Genomic DNA, 14,075 nt, shown 5'->3' on the forward strand with positions numbered 1-14,075 from the left:
CAACATCACCCCATGTCAAATTGTCATCATCAAATAAAAAATCATCTTGTGCACCTCCATGAGAATCCTCATCTTCCATTCTCCCTATCAACCATTCATTGCTATCATCTATATCTTTCAAGGAAATTGGGTCAATGGTGTTACGTTCATTGTATCTTCTCTTCAAGGCTCGATTATACTTGATGTACACCAAATCATTTAAGCGTTGATGATCTAACCTATTTCTCCTCTTGCTATGAATCTGCAAAAATTCATAAGTTTATAAATATATTTTAAAGTTTTAGCTTTTAAGTTACATTCAAGACTCTATTAGACTATTACTTGTAATTATTTTGGATTTGGTCACTCACATTTTCAAAGATGCTCCAATTCCGTTCACAACCTGATGCACTGCATGTTAAGTTGAGGACTTTCATTGCAAACTTTTGCAAATTTGGAGTTGAAGCTCCATATGCAGCCCACCATTAAGCTGTAGTATAGATATTAACAATTTAGTAAACAATTCACCCATTTTAGCAAAAATACAATCTAATCATTTTAAAAAAACAAAACTAAATAACTAACCTAGTGCTCTAGTCTTTCTTGTCCTAACAGCTAACTCATTCCCGAATAGTCCTTGGGCATTTGTGAACAAACTCACTTCGGCCACAACTTTTTCTTGCTTAGCAGGGTCTCTTGTTAGCCTTAAGATGCATTTATACAAATCACTCATAATCTCGGCATCATGCTCTATTTCTGGCTTATCATAGAAGAATTCCGGGTTCAAAAAGTACCCTGCTGCATGCAAAGGCCGATGAAGCTGAATCTCCCACCTCTTATCAATGATGTTGAAGATTTCTTTGTATTTCTCTTCATTTCCATTAAAACTTCTCACAATTGCATCCTTAGCTCTATTCATGGCCTCATAGATGTATCCCATAGGAGCTTTTTTTTCACCATAAACCAAACGAAGCACACGAACTAGGGGACCCGAAACCTTTAAGCAAAACACAATAGTGTTCCAAAATGAAGGCATTGGAACTATGTTGGCTATAGTTTTCCCCTTCTGCTCTTTTGCCCATTTACTATCTGACCAATTTGAGCTTGTAAACATCTTCCTCAAATTGTTTTTTTGTTCATGCAATCGCGATAATGTGATGAAAGCAGTTGCAAACTGAGTCTTAGCAGGCCTAAGCAATTCCCTTTGTCCAGTAAACTGCCTCATCATGTTGAGTAGCCTTAAGCGATTATAAATATACCCATTTAGTGATATAGCCCTCTCCAATGTCTTCTTGATGTTTGGTAGCTTTCCAATATCTTCCAACATCAAGTCAAGGCAATGTGCAGCACATGGTGTCCAATACAAATGTGGGCGCTTTAATTCTAACAACCTCCCTATATGAAATTGTAGATAATAAATTTACATAAGTTCTCAAGATAAATAATTCAAATTTTAAAAGTAAATAAAAATTCAAGAAATAGTATTTATTACCTGCCATCACATAACTTGAGTGATTATCTGTTATAACTTGAATAACATTCTCCTCACCAACTTGCTCTACCCATTTGTCAAGTAACTCAAACATCTTTTCTCTCGTCTTAATAATTGAAGAAGCATCAATGGATTGCATGAACATGGTTCCCTTTGAACAATTAACCAAAAAGTTCACCAAAGCTCTCTCTTTCCTATCGGTCCATCCATCCGACATAATTGAACATCCATTTTTCCCCCATTCCACCATATGATCTTTCATCAAATCTTTTATGAGAGCCAATTCTTTCTTAAGGTTAGTAACTCTTACCTCATGAAAAGTTGGTCCCTTCATACCCACACCATATTGGCCAATAGCCTCAATCATTGGTTGGAAACTCGGATATGTGACTGCATTAAATGGAATACCAGCCTCATACATCCATCTTGTGATAAGCATGCAAGCTCTTTCTCTTGCTTCCTTTTTGTAGGCATCATTGATGGTAGTTTGATTCATCTTTCCACTCCTTCGATTTTGAACAACCATCTCTGCATTAGGAGTGAAAAAATGATCCATAGGACCTTTTTGTCTTGGTTTTTTTGAAGAAAACGTCCCACCACCACTTCCTCCTCGGTTACTACCTCCATTAGAAATGTTGGTGACATTCGTTCTACTATTAATCTCCTCACCAATATCTTCATCTTCCAAACCAAACAAATCTTCATTAACATATTCGCTCCCCATATTCATTTGCTCTTTTTGATTTTTCTTGGAACTCATATACTCTTTCATTTCTTCTCTAACATGTTCCAGACATTTTCTACACTTTTTAGCATTTCTATATCCACCAACAAGATGTTGTTTGTGTCTATATATGCCTCCTTTGGTTACTTTATCACAAAAAATGCATATGATGGTGTTCAAATCTTTTTCATTAACCAAACGACCATATTTCCACCCTGGATCTCTTCTTCCACTTGCACTAGAGTCCACTTGAGTTTCACTCTCATTATCCATCTTGCAAACAAATTATCTATACTCCACAATAAAATAATTATAATTAAATTAAGAAAAAAATTGAAAAAAAAATGCATATCACATTATCAAATATCACATTAACAACAAATATGCATGAGTGCTTTTTATTTATTTATTTTTATTTTGTAAAATTTTCATGTCAAAAAATCAAAATATAATATTTATATTTAAAAAAAAAATTACCAATGAGAGTTATGAGATAAGAATGGAAAAAAATGCAGAAAAGTGAAGAAAAAAGAAAAATACCGAGGTCCGAAAGGTACGTGACTATTTCCCCTAAAGCATCATATGTCCAATCAATAATGATCCATGACATATGATCCACATAGATCAAACCTAGGCAATCCCAATGAATTTACATGTACAAAAAACATGTTTTTTAGAATGGATTTCATGAATGGATCAACAACCATTTCACATGTAAGTAAATATTTAGGATCATTTCCTCTTCGTGTAATAATATCTCTTTAAAAATTATCCTTTACTATTCTCAAACTTTGCAAAAACTTTTCAGCCATACAATTTCTTATATTATGGCTGAACAAACAACAACGTCAGCTTCCATGGTTAAGTTGTTTCTTGCTTTTCCATAAGTTGGCACCATTATTAAGCAAGAATGTGTATCTTAATGTTCATTTGTGCTCATCTAGATCACTTTCCCAAACAACATGTGAATAACCCACTAAGCACAATTCTTTGCCTTGATAACAAATGGAATAGTCCACAGTGCCTTTTAGATATCAAAGAATTCTCTTTACTTTTTTCCAATGCATCATTCTAGGATTTTCTTGCTAACGACTCACCATCCCAAAAACATAGTAGATATATATATAGTCTTGTACACATCATAACATACATTAGACTCCCAACAACACTAGAGTGGGGAACATTAGTTATTTTTCTCTTTTCTTTTGGAGTCTTTGGACCCATTTCTTTACTTAAGTTTTCACCTCTTGCAAATGAAGTGTCAATGGGATTGCAATCTTGCATATTAAATCAGTCAAGGATATTCTTAATATGGTGCTCTTGTGAAAGAGCCACTAGTATGTGAGAACGATCTCCAAGGATCCTTACTCCAAGATTCTAAGATGCTTCCCTCATATCTTTTATCTCAAAAGAAGATGACAACCATCTTTAAATGGTTCGAACAAACTCCAAATCATTTCCAGCTATAAGTATATCATCCATGTTGTGGACCCCATATTTTAGCTCAATGCATTCCCACTCGATGGCATGACTCGTTTTTTATTTATTTGGTGAAAATATAATTTTTAGAAAAGACTGGAGTTGTCACTTATTTTTGTTTTATTTTTAAGGGAAAACAAAATAAGAAAGAAAACCCTAAGTGTGACTCCTTATATGGAAAAGACGATCTATGGAAAACCAAAGTCGGGTCTGGGGGTCAGGTTACTTATTGGGAAGGTATAGTAAAAGACCATAGCACCCCTCTAAACCCCTAAAAATGGGTCTCTACTAAATAAAGTGAAGCAAGCATGACAATTAACTAGGAGATCAATGTATACCAAAATGATCACAAATCAAAAGCAAGTCATAATAACGAATAAATAAACAAAGTAAGAGTGAGAGCGTACCTTAGCGATAAGTAATAAAACACTATCATAAAACAGAGTTAGTGCATAATAATGAATACAAAATATATCACATGCATATCAAAGAGCAAGAAAAAGATCTAGCAATATTCATTAAACATAATAGTTGACAATCAGAAGAGAAAACTCATATTTAGGGCCCTCACAAAAGCCCATTTCATTTTGCATGAATTAATCCCACAAATTCCATTATTTTGGAATTATGAAAATTGCTTTCATGCTTATTTAAAATCAAGAGAAACAAAAGATTATTTGAAAATCTAAGAAAATTTGTGAAAGTGCTTACCTAAAGGAAATGTAGCAAATTTATTAAAAATGAGATTTTTTGACCTAAAACCCTAATAAAGGATGAAAAGTTGTAGAGTTAAAAAAAAATAAAATAAAAAATAAAAAAAAATTGACAACTGGAGTGAAATTAAGACTATTTGAAAGAAAACTAGAGTTTTTGAAATTTATATGAAAATTGAAATCTTGAAAATTAAATTTAAAAGTTGGAATTTTGAAAAATTATTTGAAAATGGGAGTTTTGAAAGTTAGAATTTTGAAAAATTATTTGATAATTAAATTTCTTTAAAAAAAAAAAATTGAAGATTAGAATTTTGGAAAATAATTTGAAAATTGGAATTTTGAAAAAAAAATTTGTTTGAGAATGGAATTTTTAAAAATTATTTGAGAATGGGATTGCTTAAAAATTAATTTTTTAAAAGATGAATTTTTTTTAACATCAAAAGATGAATTGAGAGGATGATATGTGGCTTGGGGAGTTATGGGCTGCATGTGGGTTGCGTGGTGGTCGTGTGATGGTCGTGTGGTGGCTATGGGCTGCGTGTGGGATGTGTATGGGCTGCACATATGCTGCATATGGGCTGCATGTGGCTGTGGTGGACATGTGGTTGTGGGTTGCATGTGGGCTGTGTATTGGTTGCACATGGGCTGCATGTGCATGAGAGAGAATGGGAAGATGTTTAAGTGGAAGAAATAGTGAGAAAAATGGGTTTGGTGGCTGCATATGCATGAGAGAGAATGGGAAGATGGAATTGTGGGTATGAAAATGGCACTCCCAAAAGTGGCCATGCATAGCCGTGCATGGCCATGCAAAGATGGAGCTCGGGAGTTTATGAGGTGGCAGAAAGCAAGGGATGAGGTTTTAGACTTTAGATGGTGGCTCATCTTCATCTGGAATCACATAACTTTCATGCATGGGTCAGTCATTTGAGTGCTCATTCGGCTTCCATGTAATAAGATCAATCATTGGAAACATTCTTTCTTAAGGGAGGCTTGCAAGTTTCAAAAATCTTCCCCACATCAATTAATGAAGCTTTCTCATCATCTAAAACTAAAACGAGCGGGAAATGCAAATGACAGTGAATAGGCAAGACCAAAATAAGGAATCCATATTGAAACTTTCAGCATAGTCTTATATGCTCATAGTGAAGTTGCGTCGCATGCGGCTGCAAGCGAGTTGTAGCGTTTTGCCAACTCTAGATGATGCAAGTGCAATGAATCTAGGCATGCTGAAGGTGGACATGAAAATTGGAAACATATGTGCGTGGGCCCATGGTAGAGAGGTTAACTGGTGAGAGGATTCTTCAAATTGATGAATGATAGTTTTTCATTCATACTTTATTTCGTTCATGTACAGAGTATATATAGAGGGTAATCACCATTCTAAGAATGGGAAAAGATGATACAATGAAAGAATAATATAAGGAAATAACAACTAATATCCTAATATCTCAACTTTCCTAATATCTCAATATTCATAATATCTTAACTTTCCTAATATCTAAACACTAAATGATATAAGGAAATAATGATATAAGGAAAGCATTCCTAATATCTCAACACTCCCCCTCAAGTTGGTGCATAGATGTCACACATGCCCAACTTGTCTAAAAAATTTTGAGAATACTTGACTTGAGGCAGCTTTGGTGAGGATATCGGCTAACCAATCTTGTTTTCCACCTTGGATCAACTAAGACTTCCTGCACACATTTTTCATATCCATCTTCTGACTCTTTTGGTAGATTTGTCTTACCTCGGATGTAGGAAAGTTTTTCCCGTTCGGCAATATGCATCTCCACGAGTTGTGACCAAACATCATAGTTTGATTCCGTCAAAATAATTTCTGGATTGAAACTACCTTCAGATTGAAAAACAATAGTATTTTTTTCACTCATTTTTTTTTCTCTCGCAAAGGAGGGACAATTGTTAGCCTTACGGCAAAATATCCAGGATTTCAATAACCTGGCTCTGATACCATCTTCAAATTGATAAATGATAGTTTTTCATTCATACTTTATTTCGTTCATGTACAGAGTATATATAGAGGGTAATCACCATTCTAAGAATGGGAAAAGATGATACAATGAAAGAATAATATAAGGAAATAACAACTAATATCCTAATATCTCAACTTTCCTAATATCTCAATATTCATAATATCTTAACTTTCCTAATATCTAAACACTAAATGATATAAGGAAATAATGATATAAGGAAAGCATTCCTAATATCTCAACAAGGATATTTAGGAATCTGGTACGTATTGATCAAGCTTTTCTTTTCTGGGAGGGGCGTTGAATAAGTCCTCTCCATCATTTGCATACCAACTGTGGGCTTTGAAAATGGCACACCCAAAGGTGGCCATATACTTCTATGCAGAAATGGGGGGCCCGGGGTGCTATGGTTGAGCATTGGATATGGATTTTAGGTTTTCTAATCTTGGATCGACTTCTGATGGTTCATGATATAAGGAAAGTGTAGTGAGCATGGGTGATGCATTAGCATTTATGAAATGATAGAGAGAGAATGAGGGTAGAAATGTTGGCGTCTTTTGGGACCTTTCTTGGTGAGTTGTTGAATTTATGAAGAAAGTAAAGAGTGAGGAATGCATGATGGAAAGGTGCTAAGGGGATTGAGTGGTGTTTGGCGAGTATGAAGAATGGGTTAGTCTAATGAAGGTGAGTATGGTATGCATTAGAACAGCTGTGGTGAACTAGAGGAATGAGATCTGTTCTGTTGAATGTATGGCATGGGATTTGGTTGTGATGAAGGTGCAATGGGACTAGGCTGGTTTGGCCTAGATGGTGGTTGTTGCATAGCTTGATTTTCATGTGTGCGGGCCCAAGTGAGTGGTAGAATGAGCGAATCTTCTTCTTCACTTCTCTCATGGCGGTCAAGTCCCCTTATCCATGTCAAGTTGAAACTGCTTTTCCAACTATGACTTAAGAACATCGTCAACCAAAAAAAGATATTGTGAACCCATCATGATTAGCAAGACTTTGAGCTAGGTCAATTGCCCCTTTATTGTAATCAATTATAGTTAATCAAAGAACCTTTGCTTTGAGGGTGTTTGGCTTTCAGCATAACAAACCCGCAACTTTGTACCTTATTTATACCCAAAACATAGGAGAAAATACCCACGAGGCAAAAATAGAGGGACCCGAAGCATGCACATGGATTGATAATACATAGAGATGAAGATAGAAATACCAGATGTAAATAAATGAACAACTTAGAAGAGAGTATAACTAAGATCAGGAAAGATAATCGAAACGGCCCATTAAATGGAAACCCATTTCATGCTAAAATTAATGGGTTCCATGACCAATGGTTCAACATGAAAGTTCAAAGTAAATATTAAGGTAAAGTCACCAAAAACTCCTACTAAAGGGTGAGCCATTTCAGATCAAAACATGAGAGAAAAGTAGTGTAACATCATATTCATTCCAAACAAATCAAACTATGATCAGAATCAACCAAGAGAATGAAGAACAAAGTGATGAAGAAAATGAATAAGAAATCTGCATGGAAAAGGTACCTGAAAGTGCTCCTCCAATCTCCCAAAGACTAGTAAACTTCCGCCCTCCTTGCTACTCGCGGTTCACCACTTACAACTTCTTTTCTCTGCCCTTTGCTCTCGTTCTCTTTCCTTTCAAGCTTTCAAAAATTTCCCAAAACCCTGAATCTCGAGAAACTAACCCCTCCCATCCTTGCTCTGTTTTTTGCTCTCAATCTCTCTTGCTCTTTTTTTGCTCTCAAAATCCCCTCACCCAACTCTACGTTTTTCTCCCAAACTAGTTTTCTGCAACTCCTTCCTTTCCAAATGCCTTTTTCTGACCCCTCTCTCACACCTCTTCAATCTAAATACTTCATTCTTTCAAAATAGCCCCCCATGCTCTGTTTTTTTTTTAAAAAAAATCCCATCATTTCCCCATGCCGAAACCCCTTGGAAATTTAGTCTCACCTCTTTTCCTAAGCACCATTTTTTCCACCACTAGTTTTTCAAAAATTGACCTCATTTCCCATGCAGTCCACTGGTTCCCATGTAGCCCCTCATTTTTCTCCTTCCCAATCCTCTCTCTTTTTTTGTGCCTCTCCATTACTTCCACAACTTCTGATGCAGCCCTATTGGTTTGCCACTATAATTTTCAAGGTTGTGATGAGCCTAGTAACAGGAGAAAGAAAAGAACGGGCCCGATATTGATACATACAAGATGATGCATCAAAAGTGGCATTGCTAACTAAACTGTGCATGGCAACCATGTAGTTTCCAATGGACTTCATTCCTTATAAAAAATAATTCTTTCGTTTTTCTTCAAGAAACGCTTTTTTTTTTTTTTTTTTGCCTAAGTAAATAAAATAAAATAAAATAAGCATTTTGAAAAAAAAAATGAAAATAAAATAAAAAATATAAAAATATATATAAAAAAAGTAAAAACATAAAGTAAATAAATAAATAAATAAATAATAATAATAATAAAGTAATCAAAATAAAATATAATGGTAAGAATAATAATGATAATAATAAAAATAACGATAACAAAATTATACAATGACCATATATAAAAAAGTAAATAAGAAATGAATAAATAGATATAAGTACGTGACGCATATTTATGCAAGCTACATAAGCCATGTAAGCCATACAAGTGACTTAGGGGTGCTAAAGCAAGCCCCGAAAGGACTAGGCGTACCTAAATGGGTCGGGTGTGCCTAATGGGCCTAAATAAGTCTAAACAAATTGTCATAAATGTGTATCTAGTATCTAGAATCACTCAAAGAGGTAAGATATGTGAGTAACAATAGGCTTCCAAGAACTGCTATAAAGTATTGAAAAAGTACTTAATTAAGGTAAGTGTCAAGGGGACAAAATGGAGGGTCTACACATGTATAAAGATAATAATATATTTATCTTTATTTCACTTAATATAAACACAATGGTCCTCATCAATCATTGTGAAAACATACGAAGTTATTGCATAATGAAATCTTAAGTACCACTATCTAGATGATTGTTTAAGGCCATAAATCAATCGATTTAACTTGCCCACTTTGTGCTTTTGGCCTTGGATAATGAAATCTACTGGTTGTTCCATATAGATTTCTTTATTCAACTCTCCATTAAGGAAAGTTGTCTAAACATCCATTTTGTGTAGCTTTAAATCCATATGAGCTATTATGGCTAGAATAAGGAAAATTGAGGCAAACCTAACTACTAGAAAGATGGTTTCCTCATTGTCTATACCCTTTAGCCACTAATTGAGCTTTGTAATTTTCAATGGATCCATCTATCTTTCGTTCCATTTTAAGAACTCATTTGTTCCCAATAGCTTTTCAATTTGAAGGCAGATCAACCAAGTCCAATAATTGATTCTTTCGCATTGACTCCAATTCCTTTTCCATTACTTTTCTCCATTCATCCTTAGTTGGACAAGTAAGAGTCTCTTAAACCAACTTAGGCACAACATCATCATACTAAGTGACAATATGAACTTCCCTTTCAATCTCAAATAGTCGTTGAAGAATAATTTATCAAGAACTTTTTCTCAACATCAACTCTTTTATTGTACTTGCTACAAGTACTAGTTCACTCCCACTCGATTCAAGCCTCAATTGCTATTCAGGTATGAATCTTATGTTGGGATCCATCATTTCATAAAGAAGTAAATCCCTATCAATCTCACTTGTACATGGGAAATCGTCCTTTAAGAACGTGACATCTCATGATTTCTAATTCAATGATCATTCTATCTTCATGCTCACCTATGAACACATACCCTTTGGAGTGTTCATTGTATCTTATAAAAATACATTTCCTTCCTCTAGGGCTTAATTTTCCATATTTTTTATAAGGATTGTGAACATAAGCCACTAACCCCCAAGGTCGCAAATTGCTAGGATCAGGCTTTCGGTTATTCCATAACTCATATGGAGTAGATGGAACAAACTTTGAGGGTACTTGGATAAGTACATGAAAAGTAGTCAACAATACGTCTCCCTAATATGAAATAGGAGGATTTGTTTGAGCCATCATTGACTTAACCATGTCTAACAACATTCTATTCATCCTCCTAGCAACATCGTTTTATTGTGGAATCATTGGACTTGTCTATTGTGTACCAATACCCTTTTCATCACATAAATCTTTAAATTGTTCTTATAGATATTCTCTCCCTTGATCTATTCTTTATGTTTTAATCATTTTGTCCAATTGATTCTCAACTAAATTAATGTAGCATTTGAAACAATCTAATGTTTCTGACTTATGAGAAATCATATAAACATGACCGTAATAATTAAAGTCATCTATAAATGTGATGAAGTACAAGGCCCCATACATTGCTCTAACACTCATAGGACCATCAGTGTCAAAATGGATCAATTGCAACAGTGTTTCAACTCTAGTTCATTTTTTGAATAGTTTTTTTTGTAGTTTTATCAACTAGACAACATTCACAAGTTGGCATATCAATTTCAGTGAATTGACCAAGAATATTTTCTTTGGCTGGTCTATTCATTCTTTCTTGTCCAATATGCCCAAGTCTAGCATGTTATATGATCACATTATCACATGCATTTCTAGAAGTAGTCATTAATGAATAATAACTATCATTAGTATTAAACAACATATAATTATCAATGTCAAGAACCATAAAACCATCCAAAATAAATTTATAACCATGGTATGTTGTTCCTAAATACAACTCCATAACTGAATCATGAAAATTTTAAATTGAAACCTAAACCAAGAAGGATGAATATAGAGACCAAGTTTCATTGAATATCTAAAGCATAAAGAACATCATGTGGGAATAGGGTATGTCCTTTATGCAATTCCAATTTGTACATTCCAATACCCTTGACCTCAACTTTGAAATTGTTTCCTACATAGATCCATGCATCTTGTATCAAAACTAATTCGTTAAAACTCTACATATGCTCGTTAGTCTCTAACTATATGGTTAATGGGGACTAAGTCTACTTTGCCTCAGTACTCTCATGAGTAAAGTGACCTTTGTTGCCACAATTATAGCATTTCAACTTGCTCTTATCCTTCTTAGCACACTTAAACTTTTTGCGTGTCTCAATATTTCCTTTCTTTGAAGCATCATCAAATTTCTTGTTCTTCTTAAAGAAGTTTTTGTTACACTTTAAGTCGGAAGTTTTTCTAGAACTAGATTCAACTACATAAGCTTGTTTATTAGCAACCATAAGTCGCTCGACTTCCAATTCAAGATGGTGAACTATACTATCAAAGGTCTTGACACTCTCATTATGTGTCATATTCACCACCATATGTTCCCAACTCTTTGGTAGAGATTTGATGACCATATCAACTTGTTGCTCTTCAATGAAGACATGCTCAAATGTCTTAAGCTCTCTTCATTCTTTTGCATCTCCTTGAGATGTTGTTTCATTTGTATGGTTCAGTCACATCTTGTAATTTCCAAATTTCATTACAAGTTCTCTCAGCTTTGCAGCTGAAAATCCACCATACTTTTTCTTTAGAGCTTGCTACATTTCATAAGCAGTATAGTAATACTTAATCAAGAGATCATCTTGCAAACAATTTAACAACGTATTGCGAGCTAAAAAAACTTTTTTTTTAGGCCATATAAGCCTCCTAATCTCTTATATGTTGAGCAAAGTTTCCTTGTTTAGGTTCTTCCATGACATGATTTAGTGTTTCAAGAGCTTCTTGCTCTTCAAGGATATACTAAACTTTGCGATGCTAAAACTTGTAGTTATTGTCATTTAGTTTCTCATCCTTGTTTAGTTCTACTATCATGTTCCTAGTTGTAGTCGACATATTCAACTAGTTAGAGATATTGCACAATCTTATTAATTGGTACTTTTATGGATATTGATACTTTTACTTGCTCTAATCATCTTCTAATATGTAATAACCTTAAATTGCAATAGAAACGAAAGTTCACTATGTTCCCAATCAGCTCCTATATATACAATTTTAATTATTACAAATTAGAAATAATCTATGCAAGTATTTCTAATTTTAGACAAGAAATTACTCAAATTTATTTTTAACCTAAAACCTCCCACTCCATAAAAAATATATATATATATATATATATATATTATACAACTAACATGTAACAATAACGTATACAAAAGAACCAAAGACATGCATGTACATAAAAGACATATTCATTTATCAAACGATAAATATTCATGTCATATCTTGAATATAAAGATATTTATATTTCATGTACAAAGTATAAAAAAAGTAACATGTAAGAAAAAAAAAAAACTAATCTCTTGAAGCTAAAAGAAACAACATTAGGATTATTCACAATGTCTACTATAACTCTAGATGTTGTTTTCAATAACCATAATCTTTTTCTGGAAACATAAAACATTTAGCCTAGTTGGTAGAGTACGAGACTCTTATCATAATGGTCAAGGGATCAAGAAGTTTTAAAACTCCCAAAAACTGCTCCTCTATTTTCTCACATTTATTGGGTTGGGTCAGGTCAACCCACTTACCCAAACCCAACTCCAACAGTTTTCTTTTTTTTAGCATTTTCCATTAATCAAATATAACCTATGAAAAATAAAAAAAAAATAAAAGAAAAAATCAAATATAATTAAAATTAATTAAAAACTTATACATTTTTAAATTATTTAATCTTCATATAGAAAAACTAAAATAATTGAAATGAGTTTGACATAGAATATAAAAATAATTTATTACTATTATTTTTTTATTCACTTTTCTTTCCTTTTATTTTTTATTTCTATCTTCTTGACCTTGCACATAGCAGATATAAACCAAAAAAATATTTCTATGGTACTTTTTTTATAACATATATAATAAAAAATGATTTTTGAAATAATCATTGATCAAGTAATTTTATTTAACAATCAATTAAATGATTTTCTAGATTTCTAAAAATGATTTTTCAAAGTTTGTCAAAAGAAAAAAGAAAAAACCTACTTGACTAATTTGATACTTGCCAAACTCTCAACCTCAGTAAAGTATATGAAAAAAAATAAAATAAATTCTAATGGTATATATGACAACTATTTTCAAGAACGATTTTCTATTCTTTAAAAAAAAAAAAAACATAGAATCACATTAAATTGGTTTCATTTATTTTCTTAAAAACGTTTTAAAAAATAATTATACAAATATGAATGATTAAAAAAAACTAGATATAAAAATTATGTTTGAAATATATTTAAAAATATTAAAAACATTTTAAGCTCCCAAACAAACTTTTATTGTATAAAACATTCGATAAAAGTTTTGAAAAAAAACTATTTTTTAGAATTTTTCTCTTACCAAATAGAACCTAAATTGTTGGATAAAAGTAAAAACATTGAGACCAAGACATAAAGAATGAAGTTAGGTACAAAGCAATAAGGAATAAAAAACAACACATTATGACACCTAATTGACCACTCTTTGGGAGGCACCTATTTGATACCATAACGAGGCCCATTATTAATGCAAGAATTAGGTTCTATGCATTAAAAAGGGTTTCTAACACTTTCAAAATCATTCCCAAAATAGGCATTTAAGCCATCAAGCTGGGCCCGGTCATATATCATCTCAGTTCATGCTGTCTATCTGTAGCCTTTAGGTGAAGTTGGTCCTGGTTGGATGATCACTTGTTAAACTTCAGTACTCATCCTCATTTTAAAGCAAGCGATTCTGTTTTCCACCGAT

The 14,075-nt window shown here is 33.2% G+C and overlaps 1 protein-coding gene across 1 annotated transcript; it reads right to left on the reverse strand.

Moving 5' to 3' along the window:
- Positions 1-559: 559 nt before the first annotated feature.
- LOC117908249 lies at positions 560-1,204 on the reverse strand. Its single transcript, XM_034821874.1, has one exon. The coding sequence runs from the start codon at positions 1,202-1,204 to the stop codon at positions 560-562; it is 645 nt and encodes a 214-aa protein (XP_034677765.1).
- Between the last annotated feature and the right edge of the window lie 12,871 nt (positions 1,205-14,075).

This window comes from Vitis riparia, chromosome 19 (genome assembly GCF_004353265.1).
Source record: "Vitis riparia cultivar Riparia Gloire de Montpellier isolate 1030 chromosome 19, EGFV_Vit.rip_1.0, whole genome shotgun sequence".
In the NCBI taxonomy this organism is placed as follows: Eukaryota; Viridiplantae; Streptophyta; class Magnoliopsida; order Vitales; family Vitaceae; genus Vitis; species Vitis riparia.